Source organism: Xiphophorus hellerii, chromosome 1 (assembly GCF_003331165.1).
Source record: "Xiphophorus hellerii strain 12219 chromosome 1, Xiphophorus_hellerii-4.1, whole genome shotgun sequence".
Taxonomy (NCBI): Eukaryota; Metazoa; Chordata; class Actinopteri; order Cyprinodontiformes; family Poeciliidae; genus Xiphophorus; species Xiphophorus hellerii.
This window is the reverse complement of record NC_045672.1, coordinates 6,955,847-6,977,306: the sequence shown is the minus strand read 5'-3', so window position 1 is coordinate 6,977,306 and position 21,460 is coordinate 6,955,847. Positions and strand designations below refer to the sequence as shown.

Below are 21,460 nucleotides of genomic sequence, written 5' to 3'. Positions count from 1 at the left end.
GGAGATGATGAGATGGATTTAGGTGACTGGACTCCAGTGCGTGGTAGTAGAGGATCGGGAAGAGAGAGAAAAGAAGATAACTTGTCAGAGACACAAAGTAGTAAACAGAGTCTTGAAGGAAATAGTTTGGATGAAAATAACGTAGTTTGTAAGAGGAAAGTTAGGGAGGAATCTAAACCAATCATAACGTTTAGGAAGGAGGATGAAGGTATTCAACTCAGTCCATTAGCTCTGTTGAGAAAATTAAAAAAAGAAGTTTGGAGAGCTGAGATTTGCTAAGATCCTTAGAGATGGGAATCTGTTGGTTACAGTGAAAGATGAAGAACAGAAAAACAAAGTGATGAACACCCAGAGTATTTGTAAAAAAATAAGATTACTCAGATAAAGATTGTGGGAGAGGATAAAGTAGTAAGAGGGGTGATCAGAGGTATTCCAGTGGGGGAAGATTTAGAAAAGTTCAGACGCTGTATTTATGGAGATGAAGTCAGCAAAATGAAAAGATTGATGAGAACAGCTGAAGGTGAAAGAAAGTCAATAGTAGTATAAATTATGCAGAAGCTGCTAAAAGAGTGAAGCCAAGAGATGTGATAAGGCAATAAGAGGCTATAGGGGCAGAAGGAAAGGCAGGAGGACAGGAAGACAAAAACTGATCATCTTACAATGAAACGCTAGAAGACTTATTGCAAATGGACAAGAGTTTAAAGGATTTGTTAGAGAATTTAAAGAAGATCTAGATATTATATGTATCCAGGAAACTTGGCTTAAACCAAATCTTGATTTTGTTTTAAAAGGATATGAAAGCATTAGAGGAGACAGAGATGGAGGATCTGGAGGAGAATGTATAATATTCATAAAACAAGGAATTCAATTTAGATTATTAAGGAAGAGAGTTAGAATATATTGTTATTGAAATTTGGACAGTAAATGGGCAATTTAAAAGAATCAACTTCTATAATCCATGTAAAAGACTTTCAATAGATTTAATGGAGGAACTTGGTGTTTATTTAGAGGGTAAAGTTGTTTGGTGTGGGGACTTTAATGGGCATAACTCATTATGGAGTCATCATAATGATCAAAATTTGGATATCATAGAAGAAACAATGGATGTTAAAAATGTGGTATGTCTAAATGATGGAAGTGGAACCAGAATTAATTTTAGAGATAATACAGAGTCAGCAATTGATTTAACATTAGTTTCAAATTCTATAGCAGGTGTTTGTTTATGGAAAGTAATCAATAAAACAACTATAGGAAGTGATCATTATCCTGTTATGACTGAAATAAAGTTAAATATAGAGAGGTATTGTATAAAAGGGATAAAGAAATGGTGTTTTAGGTCTGCAGATTGGGAAACATTTAGGAATTGTAGTGAAATAAAAATGTTAAAAGTGGATATGAGTAGTAGAATTGATGATTTAAATTATGTAATGCTTTCTTAGAAGCAGCTAATCAGGCTATAAGGAAGGAAGGTGGGGGAAGGGAAAGAAGGTTTTTACCCTGGTGGACATCAGAATGTACTGAGGTTATCAAGAAATGAAATAAAGCTTTCAAATTATTTTAAAAATCACAACTTTCAGAATCTGAATGAATACAAGAAATTGCAAGCAAATGTAAGAAGAATTATTAAAAATGCAAATAGAGATTATTGGAGGATCATCCATCCATCCATCCATCCATCCATCCATCCATCCATCCATCCATCCATCCATCCAATCATCCATCCATCCATCCATCCATCCATTTTCTTCCTCTTTATCCAGGGTCGGGTTTCGGGGGTAGCAGCTTCAGAATGGAGGCCTGACTTCCCTCTCTCTCTCCAGCCACTTGTTCCAGCTCCTCCAGGGGAATCCAAGCTGACACCCCACCCACAGCTGAGTGAAGCTGACACAGCTGTGGGAGGGGTGTCAGCTTCACTCAGCTAGGGGTGTCAGCTTCACTCAGCTTGAAAATGGTCAGATCCGCCTCTCTGGCTGCAATGCGCGCTCCCGACGCAGGGGGAACAGGTTTCCACAGAGGAACAGAATCACAAGATCTCTACAGCAGAACACGAAGAAAATCAACCACGGATCTTAGGACGTTGCTGACCAAATGAAATCATAAAGTGAATGTCTGACGATGATGAACATTCAACTGAAAACTAACTTCATCGCGATGTAAGACTGCAGGTAAAATTACATTGTTAGCTGCTCATTTCAGGCCTCTGTGTTTTTAATGGCGGGCCTTGAACGATGACGGTTGTTTTCCTCTGTTAGAAGAACTGGGTGGAGAAACACAGAAGACTGAAAATATGAACTTTGATGAGAGGAGTTCTGTTCTGTAGTTCAGGGATTAGTTTGAAACAAAGATATGAAAACTAGTGTTGCTACTGGTTAGAGTTTAATTAAAACTGTGAAACGAAAATGTAACAAACAAATCGCTTTTACCACATCAGTAAAACAGATTTAGACATGAAACCTGTAACTGTTTATTTGCTTAAGTTAATATGTTGCTTTTGTTGTTTATTGCTGAGAGAGATCAAGGTTGAGCGCGTGAACAAGGAGACTATGGCAAGCCGTTTGAGCATAAATTCGGTTTCGTCTGACTTTCCGTAATTACATTGCAGCATTGGCGTAGGTTTGGGTGTGGACGGTCGTGACATGTCACGACCAATATTCAAGGGATATAAAATAGTCCCGACCAATTTTTGCCATATTAATTAAAAAAAAAACATATGTATTTTTTAACCAAAATAAATAAACGAAAATCTACATTGATTAGTTTAATATTTCGATATACTACGCAGTGGTAGCATTCATTTTAAAATTCGCTGTTATGAACTATGACGACCCGCTATTGGCTCACAGAACGTGGATCTACGTTCTTTGATTGGCTGCAACAGGCGGCGGCCAGCTGGTCACACGCGGAACGGAAGCTTGGTCCATGGTGCTGACAGTGAACGCGTCTCCTTCTGAGTTTGACATTTATTATGAGTCTCCATGTCGCCACCAAAAAAGAAAAGGACGACAGACATTAGAAGTTATTTCGCTACCTCGGCTGTAAGTACAGTGAGGGGACCCATAAGTTAGATATCTATCACGCAACGCATTTGTGGTAAAGTCCGGTGTTTAGTAAGGTCAGCACTGAATGTGAGGTAGAATAGGTCTGTTAATTATGTAATACTTTTTCACACAGGATGCTCAGACAGCAGAGCAAGCAATTTTATGAATCTTTTTTCCTCTTAAATGCATAATATCTCAACAATTGGATCTTTTTCCTGAAGTGCAAGAAGTAATTTTTTGTTCTTATCTGCAATTGTATAATCAGTAGATCCAGAGGATATTTCTTTTGATCTTACTTGTAATGTTTGCTGAATTTTGAAAAAGAAAAAGTAAAATGTTCTTGAACTGATCTGCTGAGTATGACTGTATCTGGTTGTATACACAAGATGTATGATCTGGTTATGGTTGGGGGGAGGGGGTGATAAGCCAATGTTGTGCCCCCCCCCCCCACTGGTCAAAAATGGTCGGGGGGGGGGGGGGGGGGGGGGGGGGGGGGGGTAGTCAGTAAGTTGTAAGGTCCCACCAAAACTTAGACCAAACCTACGCCCTTGCATTGCAGATATCTAAAATTGCATCTTGACTAGACAAAACTACATTCTGACTATCCGGAATGGTAATTTAAGATATCTGTATTTACATTCTGACTAGGAATAATAATAATTCAAGATATCTGCAATTACATTTTGACTAGTCAAAATTCCTTTCAAGATATCTCAAATAACGTCACCGGAAGGGTCACACGTCCGTAATTATAATTTAAGATATCTCGAATGTAATTATGACTAGTCAGAATTACAATTTTAGATATCTGAAGTAAGAAATTGCGTGTAAGCCCCTCTTTGGCTGTACTGAGCTGTCCAAACAATTGCCTGAACATTCAATGGCGCTGGCAGTTTTGGACAAAATTGTAAGAAAATGCTACAATATAGAAAGAGTTCTTCAGAATGGGATATGCGGAGAGCGCGATTTTATTATATTAATATTAATATTCTGCAGCCCGGGCCAGGTCAAGTAATAACCAGCTGTAGTTTTTATACTGTGGTAAAGCTATCTGCCTCTTCGGAAATGATAGTAAAGCCAGCCAGCTCTTGATTTTGACATGCTACACAGCACTACAGCTCCCTCCTTTAGCTCCTCTGAAAATAAAAGCGCACCTCCGGTTCATGTCTGATTTACGGAGCCCCCTAAGGGACATAGGGAATTTTTTTTCTTTTGCGTTACCTCGCAATACTTTTGCGTTCCCTCGCAAAACCTTTTGCGTTACCTCGCAAAACTTTTGCGTTCCCTCGCAATACTTTTGCGTTCCCTCGCAAAACCTTTTGCGTTACCTCGCAAACCTTTTGCGTTCCCTCGCAATACTGTACTGGTCAGTTATGCAGCATAATTGAATCCTACAAGCCTTTCTTACGGTGGGCGCCGTACTTTATGCTTTAATATAAGGTTATGTGAGGTTTTTCCATGAATGTTAGTATCTTTTTGTGAAATATCTGAAGTTTTATATCTTTCTTTAGGGTAGAAAGGCACCACAAACCTACGATATAAACAGAAACTTTCCGTAAGTAGGAAAGAAATAAAAACACATCGTAATTTGGACTATTTCTGAGTTATTATCGCGGGTAATAAATCATCTGACAGTTTTAATTGTGTCTCTGTTGTGTTCTAGTCTGAATGGTTTAAAGAGCTGCTTTCAGTGCCTCTCCATCTTAGCCTTAACAGACATAAACATGCAGGAAAAAATCGATTTTCAATCAGTGTTTTGCACCAAACAGTTTTTACTATTAACAAGTTTTTATTATTAAAAACACGACAAACTAATGATGGTAAAGGGCCGCACTGGGTTAACTCGGGGAATCTCATCTGTCCGTGTATCAATCAACTCCAAACCTCTTCTTTGTTCTGTCACAATTATCGATTTATTCCATTTTGATGATCAGGCTCCAAACTTTGCAAGGACTGACCGCCCTGCTCACCGCTTCCTAAAACACACAAAGCCAGTATCCTTCCCATTCATACCTGGTGACGTCACTCCCACGTCGACACACCTAAGTGTCAAAGCCGCCTGCTCCTGTTATATCAATAATTACTTATTTCATTCATAAGGCTCTTACAGAGCCTCAGTGAAAACTTGTTTATTATTATTAACTGTTTGGTGCAAAAAACACTGATTGAAAATCGATTTTTTTCCTGTATGTTTATGTCTGTTAAGGCTAAGATGGAGCGGCACTGAAAGCAGCTCTTTAAACCATTCAGACTAGAACACAACAGAGACACAATTAAAACTGTCAGATGACTTATTACCCGCGATAATAACTCAGAAATAGTCCAAATTAGGATGTTTTTTTTATTTCTTTCCTACTTACGGAAAGTTTCTGTTTATATCGTAGGTTTGTGGCGCCTTTCTATCCTAAAGAAAGATATAAAACTTCAGATATTTCACAAAAAGATACTAACATTCATGGAAATACCTCACATAACCTTATATTAAAGCATAAAGTACGGCGCCCACCGTAAGAAAGGCTTGCAGTGTTCAATTATGCTGCATAACTGACCAGTACAGTACTGCGAGGGAACGCAAAAGAAAAAAAATTCCCCATGTCCCCTAGAGGGCTCCGTACTGATTCACACTTTAAGTTGCTTTCCAGCGTCTATTAAAGTTTAAAGCTTTGTGTTCATGCATTTGCAATAGGAAATTATGTATATCAAAATAAATGTATACATTGTGTGAAGTGCATAGTGTCACCCTTAGGAGACACAGGGACACCTGTAGAGGATAGACAGATATAGACAGACAGAGAAAAACAGATGTAAAAAGTAAACATTATGCTGAGGCATTTGAATATGATTCTATTTTAGGTGGTCGAGGTAGACCAGCTATTCATATTAGCTATAAGAGAGCAGATCGACTTTCTTTTGGCCCAAGGTGGGGCTTTGTGGTCCATGGTGGCATCGATGGATGTTCTCGCTTAGTTACTTACTTGAGCTGCAGCACAGACAATCACGCCTCAACAGTGCTATTTCATTTTCTCAAGGCAACAGGCCTCTATGGCTTACCTTCTAGTGAGGTCAGACTATGGTGACGAGAATGTGCAAGTGGCACTGGTGATGAACATCGGAGTCATCTAACTGGGGAATCCATCCATAATCAGAGAATTGAGCGTCTTTGGAGGGATGTGTTTTTACATGCTCTGGAACCATTTTATAGCACTTTTTATAATCTTGAAGATTCAGCCCTCTTGGATCCCAGCAATGATGTGCACAAACTTTCTCTTCACATAGTTTTTCTTCCTGAGATTCAAAGCCGACTAGACCAATTCAGAAAGGCATGGAACCACCATTCCTTGAGTACAGAAAATAATAAAACACCAACACAAATCTGGACTGAACAGATGTTGGCAAACATGGGTGCCAACAGCAGAGCAACTAACAACGTGCTTGGGGAAAATTCCAACGCACAAGAGACTCTTGAAGAACTTCTGCAACAGCATGGCCTCTGGCCACTACTGATGCTGAAGAGGTTCCTAGTGTAGTTGTAGAACCAACCCAAACCAGGCTCAGTCAGCAGCAACTTCAGTCAGTTAATCTTGCAGTCAATCATATTTCAGATCTGAAGGAGAAATACCAGGCCTGTTGTGCAGAAATTCCAAATGCTTTATTGATTTAAGTACATGTCACTATGTTTGAGGAGTGACAAACATCAATAACATTTGATCAAATGCATTGTTATAAAGATACAATTACTACAAATAAAACTCGGAACTGATATGAGTAGGTAACCTTACAAATTTAATTATAAAATGTTAAGGTGTTTAAAGACATGACAAATTAAATATACATTCTGGAGAGGGAAAGAACAATAGAAATTCTACTTTTGGAAATGTTCATGTAGAAATAACAAGTATATCCCAACCCCCTTTTCAAATGCATCTTTTGGAACCTTTGAGCTTCTTTAGAATTGGATTTTGTTTTTAATCCAAATGAGCCGAGTTCATTACATGAACTAGAACAATCATTACAAAAGATTAAACTACAATGCCCATTTACACAGAAAAAACAAAATAAAAATCTTACCTAAGATTTCAAATAAGACACTTCAAATAAGACACAAGTAAGATATACAGTGGTGTGAAAAAGTGTTTGCCCCCTTCCTCATTTCCTGTTTTTCTGCATGTTTGTCACACTTAAGTGTTTCGGAACATCAAACCAATTTAAAAAATAGTCAAGGACAACACAAGTAAACACAAAATGCAATTTGTAAATGAAGGTGTTTAGTATTAAAGGAGAAAATAAATCCAAACCATCATGGCCCTGTGTGAAAAAGTGATTGCCCCCTACACCTAATAACTGGTTGGGCCACCTTTAGCAGCAACAACTGCAACCAAGCGTTTGCGATAACTTGCAATGAGTCTTTTACAGCGTTCTGGAGGAATTTTGGCCCACTCATCTTTGCAGAATTGTTCTAATTCAGTTACATTACAGGGTTTTCGAGCATGAACAGCCTTTTTAAGGTCATACCACAACATCTCAATAGGATTCAGGTCAGGACTTTGGCTAGGCCACTCCAAAGTCTTCATTTTGTTCTTCTTCAGCCATTCAGTGGTGGACTTGCTGGTGTGTTTAGGATCATTGTCCTGCTGCAGAACCCAAGTTCGTTTCAGCTTGAGTTCACGAACAGATGGTCGGACATTCTCCTTCAGGATCCTTTGGTAGACAGCAGAATTCATAGTTCCATTTATTGCAGCAAGTCTTCCAGGTCCTGACGCAGCAAAACAGCCCCAGACCATCACACTACCACCACCATATTTTACTGTTGGTATAATGTTCTTTTTCTGAAATGCAGTGTTCCTTTTATGCCAGACGTAATGGGACACACACCTTCCAAAGAGTTCCACTTTTGTCTCATCGGTCCACAGAATATTTTCCCAAAAGACTTGGGGATCATCAAGATGTGTTTTGGAAAAATTGAGACGAGCTCTAATGTTTTTTTTGCTCAGCAGTGGTTTTCTTCTCGGAACTCTGCCATGCAGGCCATTCTTGCCCAGTCTTTTTCTGATGGTGGAGGCATGGACACTGACCTTAACTGAGGCAAGTGAGGCCTGCAGTTCTTTGGACGTTGTTGTGGGGTCTTTTGTGACCTCTTGGATGAGTCGTCGCTGCGCTCTTGGGGTGATTTTGGGCGGCCGGCCACTCCTGGGAAGGTTCACCACTGTTCCATGTCTTCGCCATTTGTGGATAATGGTCAGGCAGCTCTTATTTAAGTAATGTCTTGATTGAAAACAGGTGTGGCAATAATCAGGCCTGGGTGTGGCTAGAGAAATTGAACTCGGGTGTTAAAAACCACAGTTATAATCTATTTTAACGAGGGGGGCAATCACTTTTTCACACAGGGCCATGATGGTTTGGATTTTTTTTCTCCTTTAATACTAAACACCTTCATTTACAAATTGCATTTTGTGTTTACTTGTGTTGTCCTTGACTATTTTTTAAATTGGTTTGATGTTCCGAAACACTTAAGTGTGACAAACATGCAGAAAAACAGGAAATGAGGAAGGGGGCAAACACTTTTTCACACCACTGTAAGTAACTTTTCATCAAGATATGAGCTTGTTTTAAGTCATTTTTTCCTTAATATTGATGAAGAAGAACTTATTACATTGTTAGATTATTTCACTTATAGCAAGGGACAGATGTTCAGTTATAAGTGAAATTAATATGCCAATGTAACTTGTGATGGCCAAATCCATGGCCACACTCTGATGTCGGTAACTCTTTTTATGCACAGTTTATTTTTTCATATAAACACAACAACACTTTAGTTTCAATAAAAACATTTATTAGTTGATTTGAATCCATTTGTTCTATTTGTTAGCGCGCACATTTAGTTAGCATATGTATTTATATGAAACTTAAAGTTAATTTTGTTTGCTTAAGATTAATTCTGTTTGTTTTCCCACCGGTACTTACCTTCCTTCTAGTTGCCAGACAAAGGATGGGGGCCAGAGCTCAGCAGGCTTAAATGCTGATTGGACTGCACCAACCAAAAAAACCATAAATTGTGAAGTCCAGCAGTGGAAAATTATACTTTTTTTTGTTTTTCCTCAGCTGTATTTTTATCATCATTGCACAGTTGTTGTTGAAGGAAGATAAACCGCTGGCTAGTAGCTTAAAATGTTAAGAAAACAAGAAAACAGATCAACATAAACCCAGAAGACATCCCCGTTGCCGTCATTGGTACGTGCCCTTTAAGACACGCTGTCCGTCCCTTCGTTCCTGCGTCCGTCCGTCCGTCACTGTGCTCAGTCTGTGTCTCTAAAGAACCAGCTTGCCAATGATGGCTCCAATCACAAAGAAGAGCAAGCACAATGCGAGGACGCGGGTTGTTTGAGAGGATGAGTCTGCAGACAGATGAAGATGAGCACAGTATTGAAATGCACTTGCCTTACACTGCTAAAGCCATGGAGAGCCACAAAGATGAGTTCAGCATCTTTAAACTCAATAATTGCTGACTAATTGTAGAATATGATTTTTTTGAGTTCCAATTCTTTTCATGTTTTTCCTGCTGGCAGGGGGAATTTGTAGTTTCTTTGTTTAGATAAGTTTTGTGTTTAAGTAAATGTTAGTATTTAAAGTTTAATATTTTTGATTTTCAGTTTTGGGTCTTTAGTTTAGCCAAACTTAGCTGTACTGTTATTTGTTTTGTGTTATTTGTAATTGTATTCTGTGTAGTTACCCCTATTGTGTCTTAATCAGTCTGATCAGCCAGTATATAAAACCCTGTGTGTCATTTCTTTGTTAGGTCAGTTATGTTTGTTTGTGCAGCCAGTTTGTTTACATTTTTTGCCTGAGTTCAGTTTTGTTTCTTTGACCTCTTTTATGAGCTCAGTTTATCTTTTGTTATTTATAATCTTTGGGTTAAAATAAAAAAACCCTATTTTTCTAATATGTCCTGTGACTCCTCCTGTTTTTAACTCGGTCCATCACAAGAACTATTTTTTCAACAATGCTAAATAATTAGACTTAAAACAAGCTCATATCTTGATGAAAAGTTACATGTATGTTAGTTTTATCTCTAATGTACTAAGAAATTTGCACTAGAAAGTATTCCAAAACTACTTGATAAGACCTTTTGTTCCTGCAGTGTGGCTCAAACATCCACCTTTAAATTGTGAAACAAAAAAGTGGCTAAAAAGACAGCAAATATTGCATTTACAATTCAATATTTTCCAAGTTTGGCCACTACATTACCTTTACTATAACTTTCTTTAAAACACTTAACTTTTCAAAACATTCCAACTCTTTTTTAAAAGAACTGCTTATTACACTTATTAGCTGATTATGCAACACCAAAGGTAGGTGCCTGCAGCACCCTGTCTGTCATGTACTTTGTGAAAGACTCATAATCTGGGTGTACAGGAAGGTAGAGTACTATAAGGCAAGTATTTGCTTCTGGGAAGATTTTGTTAGCCTCATGGAGGAATTTAATTTGTGGACGATGGGGAAAGCCCAGTGGAGGCACCGTGGATGCTTCAGAAGCGAACTCCAGTATCATTTCAATGGCATTCTCCTTCTGAAAGACAAAATGTTGAAATTATTACCTTTGTTATAAGGTATCCAGCATGTACTCTTAAAGACATTGTAGGAGCCATTTCTCCATGTTCAGTTAAATCTTAGAATTTAGATTATTTAGTTTATTTGTATTTTGTTTCTTATTTTCTAGCTGATTAGAGACAACTCGCTGCTGATCGCCGGCCAGTTTGTCATTCCTGAGGTTTGAAAAGCCTCTATAGTTTTAAATTATTTGATAACTTGGCTTTATTTCTGAACCAAATATGAGGATTCACAGAGACTCACTGTTTTAGTATTTTCCGTTACTGAATTAATGTCTAAATTAAAAAAGGGGTTGCCACCTTTCATAAGTTTCAATAAGGAACGCCCACCACGGCTTCTCATGTAGATTATGAAAATTGTGAAGTGAAAATGTGAAAGCCAATAATTTCATTTCTCATAATGAACAAAGACTGCGATGGACTGGCTACCTGTCCAGGTGTACCCGCCTCTCGCCCGCTGCTGGTGCGAGATGAGAACAAATCGCTTCAATACGGGACGCAAAATACTGGACTATTCCGTATTTTATAGGGCGAATAGCAACTCCAGTGCTAACTAAATAGGCTACTTAAATTATCCCAATTAATATTTCATTATTCCACTAGCACGAAGCTAACGTAGCCTGGTAAGCTACAGTTATATGAACCGACATCTGAACATCCACTTACTTGACTTGACGTGGAAAAAGTCTTCTTGTTGCAGAGAATAAATTATCCGTATTTCTTAATTTATGTCGAGCACGAGCTGCAGCGCTGAATATTGTGTTGAAAACACGAGCATTTGAGCTGGACTGACCTGACATTGTGGACCACGGACTAGCACAATAAAGTAGCCTAAGGCTAGAATGCCTGTCCGCCAAAATGTTAGTAAATCTGGGACGTTTTGACTAGACAGAAAGCTAATTCAAGATATCAGTAATGCCATTTTGACTAGACAGAATGTCAATTTAAGATATCTTAAATGGAAAAGCTGAATAATTCAAGATATCTCTAATTCATTTAGAGATATCTTAAAAGGAATTCTGACTAGTCAAAATTACAATTCAAGATATCTTTAATTTAGTTTTGTCTAGTCATTATTTGCTTTTAAGATATCTATCATTTACTTTTCACTAATCAAAACTACATTTCTCCTATCCAAAAATACATTTAAGATATCTTGAATTATGTTGTCATTCGAGATGTCTTTAGTTAGAATTATGACTAGTCAAAACTAAAATCGAGATATCTTGAATTTACTTTAGTCATAATTTAATTGTAGATATCTTAAATGCGTATTTCAGATAGTCAGTTAATTCATTGTAGATATCTTGAATTGAAGTCTCCATACAACTCAATGGTAAATCTGACGTCATTTCGACTAGTCAGAATGTAATTAGAGATATCTTAAATCGTTAAAACATGTAGTCATAAAACAATTTGAGATATCTGGAATGTAAGCGCGGTACAACAGAATTTATGTTAAAACGGCTTGCCATACTTTCCATATGCACATAACTCAGGGAGTGTGCAGCTTCCTGTCTGGTATAGCAAACCTGAAGACAAGACGAAGCGCAACAACCACGGATCTTATGACATTACTGACCAAAGTAAATCATAAAGTGAATGTCTGACGACGATGAACATTCAACTGAAAACTAACTTCATCGCGATGTAAGACTTCAGGTAAAATTACATTGTTAGCTGCTCATATATGTGTTTTTAATGGCGGACCTTAAACGTCGACGGGTTTTTTCCTCTGTTAGAAGAACTGGGTGGAAAAACACGGAAGACTGAAAATATGAACTTTGAAGAAGAGGAGTTCTGTTCTGTAGTTCAGGGATTAGTTTGAAACAAAGTTATGAAAACTAATGTTGCTACTGGTTAGAGTTTAATTAAAACTGTTTATCTTTGTTTGGCAAAAAACTGTCTCGTCCTGTGTTAATAATTTATGGGTGGAACGAAAGTGAAACAAACAAATCGCTTTTACCACATCAGTAAAACAGATTTAAACATGAAACCTGTCAGTTTATTTGCTTTCGTTGCTTGTCTTATGAGTTCGCGTTGAGCGGATGAACGCGGGGAAGATACGTAGCGTCATCACTCAGAGGCCACGACGCCTAATTTAAAGTATAAACTACAAACCTAATTTCAAACTAGTTTCATACAATATTTGAATAAATATAATAATAAAAAATAAACACCTTGTTCGCAGCGCAATAATATCAACAGATGACATCAAACAAAAAGTAATAAACAGGAATAAAATAATCTGTAACCAGAAAAATATTATTGTTGCTGCTACTGGAAAGTTTCACAATATACAAAAGGTATTAAATTTGTTTTTCTATAGACCAGTGATATTTTTGTTTAATACAGCAGAAAATATTTTCCAGGCTTTAAGATGACAAAGTTATTGAGAGATTACAACTACAGCAGATTTAAAACTTTAATTTATTTTCTCAATGTGTTTGTTTGCAAAAACTGTAGAAGAAAGAAATCAATAATGTTTAGCCATTTATTTATCACAAGTCATATTATCACCTCAACATTCAACAACAGCATCACATGCTGCATGATTTCCTAATATTCTGCAGCCCTGCTTCATGCTACAGTTCCCAGAGTTCCTACAGGTTAACAATGTGTTTGTGTTTCTTGTTTTACAGATGTTGACCTTCAGCATATGGAGTCACAATTTGGTTCATCCTCTATGAGAGGATGTTTTCTGTTCCAGACAAGTTTCATCCTCATCCTGCCTTTGACAATGACATCTTGGGCAACAACATTTGTGTTGCTGGTAAATTTATTTATGACAAAAAAATGTATATTTTTATTAGAAGAGGGTTGTTTTTTTTTACAAAATGGTAATTTTATAAATGATTTAAACTCTTTTTAAGTTTGACATGTCTTGAAAACAAATTCCTGTGTTTGCTATGAACAGAATTCATATTTTAAAATGTATAGAAATTTTGCCAGAGTTTTACTGTCAAAGGTGAAAACGAATGACATGTACTGATGTTACTGATTATGCTATTATTGTATTTGTTCTCTTCAAAACATTTAGGTTTCACAGAAAAGCAAAAAGAGAAATATGTGATCAAATTTGCATTTCTAGAATTGAATTGAATATATTGTTGCGTTTCTTGATGTAAATCAGGGGTGTCAAACTCAAATACACAGTGGGCCAAAATTTTAAATTGAACAAGGCTGCGGGCCAAGGTTGAACATTTTATAAATAAATATTGAACAAGCAAGGCTTATATAACTTAAAAGCGCAGGCGTGCATAATTGAATTGCTAAAAATAATAATAAAACATATAAATGGCATATTAAATAAAATTTAAATAAAAATTGAATGCCTCCTTTCTGAGGTAAATGTCAAAATTAGCTTCATACACAGACTAATAAATTTGAAAATAAAATAACATAACAACTATGAATAAATCATTAAATAAACTATGAATAAACCATTTAGGCCTTGGAGTAACAAGAAAATGTGCGTAGAAAACTTATTTATTGCTCATTTTGCGACACACTGATCTACTCTGATGCAGCCAAGTCAGATATCTGGCATCTTTTCTTGGATGCCAGTTCATCAATGTCGGGGCTCAGAGTTTGAGCTGAGGAAACCTTCATTATCGAACAAAGATGTTCGTCAGTCAGACATCTCCTGTGAGACGTTTTCGTCATCTTCATTAAGGAGAAAAGTTGCTCACATACATACATATGTAAACAGATATTCTGTCTCCCACCTGTCTAGAAAAGTTATATTTTCTGTCTTTCTTTTTGCCATTTTTTGGTAGGGTAACACAGTGACAGCTGTAGTTTGAGGTCGCAGTGTGGTTTGGGGGAGAGGCACGGGGATGCGGGGTGCGCCGGGGCTTTCAACCGAAGGAGTGCGCAAGAAGATGGATCACCACCTTCCTAATACATCTATGTCCGCTACCATAAGTGCTACTGCCACAGAGGAGGAGGCGTGTCTGCCTCTGTCCTGATTGACGCGCCAAAAAAACAGCAGAGCATTATGGGATTTGTAGTATAAGTGGTGAATGCGGCGTCACAGCGTTGCCACCGTATAATACCAGCGGGCTGGCTCTAATATTAATTTGAAATTGCCTCGCAGGCCAAATATAATTACACCCGCAGGCCAGAGTTTGACACCTATGATGTAAATAGTCTTGTAAAGTTGCTTAAGATGAAATGTGTTGTGAATTGGAACTTCATATATAAACTGAATTAGGGCTGTTGTAAAAGAATATTTTAGTAATGGAGTACGTATTTTCCGCACTATAAGGCGCACCTTCAATGAATGGCCTATTTTAAAACTTTTTTCATATATAAGGCGCACCGCATTATAAGGTGCATAGAATAGACACTACAGTAGAGGCTGGGGTTATATTATGCATCCATTAGATGGAGCTGCGCTAAAGGGAATGTTAACAAAATAGTCAGATAGGTCAGTCAAACTTTATTAATAGATTACAAACCAGCGTTCTGAAAACTCTGTTCATTCCCAAAATGAATAAACAGCTGTTTGATTATTTTCCCCGAGGTAAAGTCAGTGACGTGGTATTTTAGTGACAGTTTATCTTTTAACAACAGCAAGGTATAACATATAGTGGAGGGAAACTTTTCTTCGGTTCAATAAACTCATAAAAAACAGTCTGATACTGTTACAGTAAATCAAACGTTAATGCAATCACAATATATATCCACTTCCGCACCATTGATTGGTTCATGTTAAATTCTCTCGCTGCTGCTCTATTTCCGTGTTCTACTGCGTGACTGATCGCCTTGAGCTTAAACTCTGCTTCGTAAGCGTGTCTCTTAATAGGAGCCATTTTGGGGTCTTTACACAAAACCCAGCATGCACCACGCGCTTCTTCTTCTACGGAGGAAAATGAAGTCGGCGGCTGCTTACCGTAGTTGCGAGACCTGCTGTGGCTCAATATTGGTCCATATATAAGGCGCACCGGATTATAAGGCGCACTGTCGGCTTTTGAGAAAATTGAAGGTTTTTAGGTGCGCCATACAGTATAGTGCGGAAAATACGGTACTCTATGGAATATTTTTACAATTAATAGGGGAATCGGATCTCTCTCTCTCTTTCTCCATTCCTACCATTCGCTCCAAAACCATGACAACACGATTCCAACAGCAAAAAAGCTTTTGTACTCCAACCACCGCGCCACAAAATTCAACAATCCTTATTTGTCGACAAAACGCCACAATTCAACACCATGAATTGCTGCTAGCACTTCACAACAAGTCATAGGCAGTAGTAAGAGCGCTGCCCTCCACAAATAATGACCCAGGCATTATTTGTGCCCGCGCACAATTATGCTTTATTGTGCGCTACATAATAAAGCATAATTTAACGAAGCTTCCAGGCAGATACATTTTCCTCGAGGAATTTTAATAATCCAGGAACTCGAATCATTTCAGCCCTAAACTGAATTAAATTCGATAATTGCAGCAACTGATACTAAGGACAGGTTGAAGCTAATCTAATAATATAAATAATTGTTGGTATAAATTAATGTTATGCTGACATAGAACTGCTAAAATGTGTCATCAAAGCAGGATAAACAATAACTGATCTTAAAGGGAAATGCTGCTGTCAGCTACAATCTGATCCTAATTGTTAGAAAAAATGTTTTTTCTTTTCACAGATTATTCTGATGAGAAACTTCAGAGTCGATTCCATCACATGTCATCTAACTGAATACAACATAGGAGAAGAGTGCTGTCCTATGTGTTCTGCTGGTATGTTCCAGTTATGAATTATTGTTTATTCTGATATTTATACTCTGTTATAGGTAGGCTGCTTTCATTGCCTGAATCTTGTTCATCATGCAACCCATCTTATTCTTTAAAATGATAAACTGTTTATTTTCCAACAGGCCATAGAGTCAGAATAGACTGCACAGAGTTTAAAAGTACATCCTGTCAGCGATGCACAGATGGGACATTTATGGACCTGCCAAACGGACTAAAGAGATGTAATCCATGTTCTACCTGTGATTCAGGTGCAGTTATGTTTGTGACTTTTCAACTTGTTTTTTTATTGTTGCATAAAAAAATTAGTTTACGGCCACAAACACCTGTGTTCAAAAATATATGCAGAGTTTAAAGATGTAAGACCCAAAATCTTTAGAATGGCTTTTATCTTACAGAAGAAAATGACCTCACTGATTGAACTCCATGTTGTTGGTCCTTCTCAGCATGCTACTTTTAATGAGTTAATCACACATTGCAGGTGGGCAAGGGTGGTTCTACATGAGGGCATCTGTCGGCCAATACAGTCATATGAAAAAGTTTGGGCTCCCCTATTAATCTTAATTATTTTTATTTCTAAATATTTGGGTGTTTGCCACAGCTATTTCAGTTTGATATATCTAATAACTGATGGACACAGTAATATTTCAGTATTGAATTGAGGTTTATCGTACTAACAGAAAATGTGCCAATATGCATCAAAGCAAAATTTGACAGGTGCAAAAATTTGGGCACCCTTATCATTTTATTGATTTGAATACTCCTAACTACTTTTCACTGACTTATTGAAACACAAAATTGGTTTGGTAACCTCATTAAGCTTTGAACTCAATAGACAAGTGTATCCAATCATGAGAAAATCTACTTAAGGTGGCCAGTTGCAAATTGTTCTCCTGTTTGAATCTCCTCTGAAGAGTGGCATCATGGGGACCTCAAAACAACTCAAATGATCTGAAAACAAAGATTGTTCAACATAGTTGTCTAGGGGAAGGATACAAAAAGTTATCTCAGAGATTTAAACTGTCAGTTTCCACTTTAGGAACATAGTAAGGAAATGGAAAACCACAGGGACAGTTCTTGTTAAACCCAGAAGTGGCAGGCCAAGAAAAATATCAGAGAGGCAGAGAAGAAGAATGGTGAGAACAGTCAAGGACAACCCACAGACCACCTCCAAATACCTGCAGCATCATCTTGCTGCAGATGGTGTCACTGTGCATTGTTCAACAATTCAGTGCACTTTGCATAAGGAGAAGCTGTATGGGAGAGTGATGCAACAGAAGCCTTTTCTGCAAGCATGCCACACACAGAGTCACTTGAGGTTTGCAAAAGCACATTTGGACAAGCCAGCTTCATTTTGGAATAAGGTCCTGTGGACTGAAGAAACAAAGATTCAGTTGTTTGGTCATAAAAAAAGGCTTTATGCATGGCGGCAAAAAAAATTTCAGCATTCCAAGAAAAACACTTAAAATTTGGTGGAGGTTCCATCATGCTTTGGGGCTGCATGGCCAATGCCGGCACTGGAAATCTTGTTAAAGTTGAGGGTTGCATGGATTCCACTCAATATCAGCAGATTCTTGAGAATAATGTTCAAGAATCAGTTACGAACTTGAAGTTGAAGGATGGATATTTCAGCAAGATAATGATCCAAAACCTTCTCCAAATCTACTCAGGCATTCATGCAGAGGTACAATTACAATGTTCTGAAATGGCCATCCCAGTCCCCAGACCTGATTATCATTGAACATCTGTATGATGATTTGAAGCAGGCTGTAAATGCTCGGCGACCATCAAACTTAACAACTGGAATTGTTTTGCAAAGAAGAATGGCCAAAAATACCTTCATCCAGAATCCAGGAACTCATTAAAAGCTACAGGGAGCGACTAGAGGCTGTTAGTTTTGCAAAAGGAGGATCATCTAAATATTGATACCACTTTTCAGTTGAGGTGCCCATATTTTTGCACCTGTCAAATTTTGTGTTAATGCATACTGCACATTTTGTTTTAGTCCAATAAACCTCATTTCAATACTGAAATATTACTGCATCCATAAGTTATCTGTTGTATGAAACTGAAATAGCTATCTGTATATGTTCACAGGAGCTGGGCTGAAGGAAAAGCTGGGCTGTGTAATAACTGCAGACACAGTTTGTGAACCAATGGAGGGATTCTACTGTACAGACCTTAAATCAGGAGGTTGTTCTGTAGCACAGAAACACAGGAGCTGTGAACCAGGACATTACATCAGCAGGATGGGTTGGTCTGATTCTCTTCAACACATAAATGCTTTTATTTTTAGATTAATTCTGACTTTTGAAAAGAATAAACTGAGTTACATGTTGGTCAGAACTAAAAATCAGATCAGAATCTTCTGACTAACTTTAAAGTGATTTGTGTTTCTCCAGGAACAGCCTCCACAGACACAGAATGCTCTGAATGCAGCAGTGGATCATTTTCTGATGGAACAATGTTGTCATGTCAGCCTCACACACAGTAAGCTGGTCTCTTACAAACAGCATAAACACAGGATAATGTTTTACCAAATGATTTACCTGGATTCATGTTTCTGTTATTTCAGATGTGAAAAAGAAAACCTTCATCTGATAAAAGCAGGAACAGCTTCAACTGATGCTGAATGTGAAGAAAAACGTTCCAACATCACAGGAGTTGTGATCGGTGTTTTGGTGTTTTTATTAGTTGCAGCAACAATTGTTGTTGTTCTCTGGAAAACTAAAAAAATTAAAATACCAAGTGAGTTGGAAAAAAACTGTAGTTAAAATATCAGCATTTTATTTTTTACTATTTTAATAATTGTAACATTTTATTTTTAACAGATATTTGTACAAAACGACAAAAACCCCAAAGGGTAAGTAGGTTTTTAACTGAACTGTAATGTGAACAGATATTGATAACAATATTTAGTTTAGTCAATAATTTGTCTCGTCTTCTACATGAAAGGACCAAGCAGAAGGAGAAGAACAGAGAGACTGTTTAAATGTACAAGGTAAGAAGAACTTTGTTCTTTACTTAATAATAATAGCATTATTATTATTAGTAATAATAATAATAATAATAATAATAATATAGGATAGATAGTTTTTTCTGGTCATTGTTCTGAAAGTTTGATTATTTTCACTAAGAAATGAAAAAAACGTCTTTATAGTCTAAAATCTGATATCAAGGATTCTGGTTGAGCAGCTGTCTGGATGTTTCCATTAAAATCTAATAGGTTTGGTGCCTTTTTCTATACAGGACAATAAACACACTGATGGTGACAAGCTACTAGCTAGTAGCCACAGCTTCCCTGGGACAGTCTAACAGAAGTGATGCTACCAAACATTGACACCACCAGGTTCTCTGATCAGCACCAGCAGGCAAGACGACTGAACTGTCTTGCAGCAGGACACAATGACCAAGATCGGTGGAGCAGGAATTAAACCAGCAACCTACCGATTGCAGGGCGAAGTCCTACCACCATCACCAGGAAATGAATTACTCCATGTGAAACCAACCTCAAACATTTGTACAGTTTTATAAAGAAACCTGATGATCCACCAGCTTTAAGATCATTTTATTGATATTCATGTTCTGCTTCACAGGAACCTGACATAAAATGTTAACATTGCTAATATGTTTCAGATTTTCTGCAAACCTAAAAACACCTGAACAAATAGCATTACAGTTTTTATTGTTTTTCTTTTGTTCATTTCAGATAGAATGTCAGGATCTGTGTTTTCTGTGTTCATTTAGAGTTTTCTGTGTCCTTGAGTCTCTTCGTGTTGTCCTGTCCAGGAACACAGGTGGAGTGTGTTCCTGGTTAACACACAGGAACACACTCACGGAAAACAAAGAAAGATCCGTGTCTAAAGACCCTACATGGTGGCCCTTTATAACCAACACATGGATGGGGTGGATCTTGTTGACCAGTGTGTGGCCATGTGTCCCACAGACGTAGAAACAAGCGGTGGCACATCAGAGTCTTTTTTCATTTTTTGTATGTGACTGTTGTTAATGCCTGGTGACTCTACCTGATGTCTGTACTGGAAAGGATGAATCTCATTTTCAAATCTTCTGTGACATTTACACTGATAAATTCTGGCTCCCTTCAGCTGTAGGAGGTGAATAGAAAAGGAGACAGCACAATTCCCTGGGGAGCTGCAATGTTACATATCAGACTGTCTGACATGCAGCTCTGTAATCTCACAAACTGAGGTCTGGCTGTCAGATAGTCGATGATCCAGGTGATGAATGATACGTCTATGTCCATTTTAACCAGCGTCTAGCGTAGTAACCCTGCCTGGATGGTGTTGAAGGCTGATGAAAAGTCAAAGAAAAGGATGAGGACAATGGTGTCAGGTTGTCAGGGGATCAGTAGGCCTTCTGCAGCACATAAATGCTTCATCCACTGTGGGGCAGGTGTTACGGCAAACTGGAGAGGTTCCTGGACTACATCCACCTGAGTCCTCAGATGTACCAGAACCAGCCTCTTCATAACCTTCATAAAGTGAGAGGTCAGAGTTAAAGGTCTATAGTCGTTCAAGTACTTTTGGAACAACCTCCTTTGGTACTGGGACCAAGCACCATATTTTCCATAGTTCTGGTACTTTATGGAGTGTCAGGCTCACGTTAAAGAGGTACTGCTGACTCCATTTAACTGACCTGAACATGTCTTTAGGACCTTCGGGCTGATATTGTCGGACCAGGGATTTTCCCAGGGTGAAGTTTCTCCAGCTCCCTTTTCACCTGATCATCAGCAGTAATCATAAAACTGCAGGCAGAGAATTACCTTCACCCAACAGCATTACTAGACTCACTATACTGAGCTTGGGAATGTTGCGTCGGACGCTCATGCTGCGTTTAAAAGCGGCTCGGAAAAAAAAACAATGGATTAAACAGAAGTAACGACTGAAAAAAAGTGCCGGGCGGGGAGTTGATTGAGAAGTAGAGGTTTCCCGGCCAAAACGGGAGACTTGACAGAAAACAGAAACAAGATGATCTTAACAAAGACAAAATACTTAAGGAACACAAAATAATAGTGAAACTCAAATCAAATCAATTCCAAAACGA

At 37.9% G+C, this 21,460-nt stretch overlaps 2 protein-coding genes across 2 annotated transcripts in view; one reads left to right on the top strand and one right to left on the bottom strand.

Moving 5' to 3' along the window:
* LOC116721371 (tumor necrosis factor receptor superfamily member 14-like) overlaps nucleotides 1-21,460 on the bottom strand; it is a 1,133,408-nt gene that overhangs the window by 30,979 nt on the left and 1,080,969 nt on the right. The gene's annotated exons all lie outside the window — the stretch shown is intronic.
* On the top strand, nucleotides 1,980-20,066 carry LOC116721400 (tumor necrosis factor receptor superfamily member 14-like). The gene is made up of 10 exons (XM_032565095.1): nucleotides 1,980-2,165; nucleotides 13,285-13,415; nucleotides 16,291-16,384; nucleotides 16,522-16,647; nucleotides 18,494-18,649; nucleotides 18,799-18,886; nucleotides 18,972-19,144; nucleotides 19,228-19,259; nucleotides 19,352-19,397; nucleotides 19,646-20,066. The coding sequence occupies exons 2-10, from the start codon at nucleotides 13,302-13,304 to the stop codon at nucleotides 19,651-19,653; spliced, it is 837 nt and encodes a 278-aa protein (XP_032420986.1). The 5' UTR covers nucleotides 1,980-2,165; nucleotides 13,285-13,301; the 3' UTR covers nucleotides 19,654-20,066.

Bases quoted from the DNA above. Each gene is read 5' to 3' on its own strand.
- LOC116721400 (XM_032565095.1), top strand. From the start codon at position 13,302: ATGGAGTCACAATTTGGTTCATCCTCTATGAGAGGATGTTTTCTGTTC. The intron at 16,385-16,521 runs GTATGTTCCAGT...ATTTTCCAACAG, and splicing joins CTGTCCTATGTGTTCTGCTG to GCCATAGAGTCAGAATAGAC. The intron at 16,648-18,493 runs GTGCAGTTATGT...ATATGTTCACAG, and splicing joins ATGTTCTACCTGTGATTCAG to GAGCTGGGCTGAAGGAAAAG.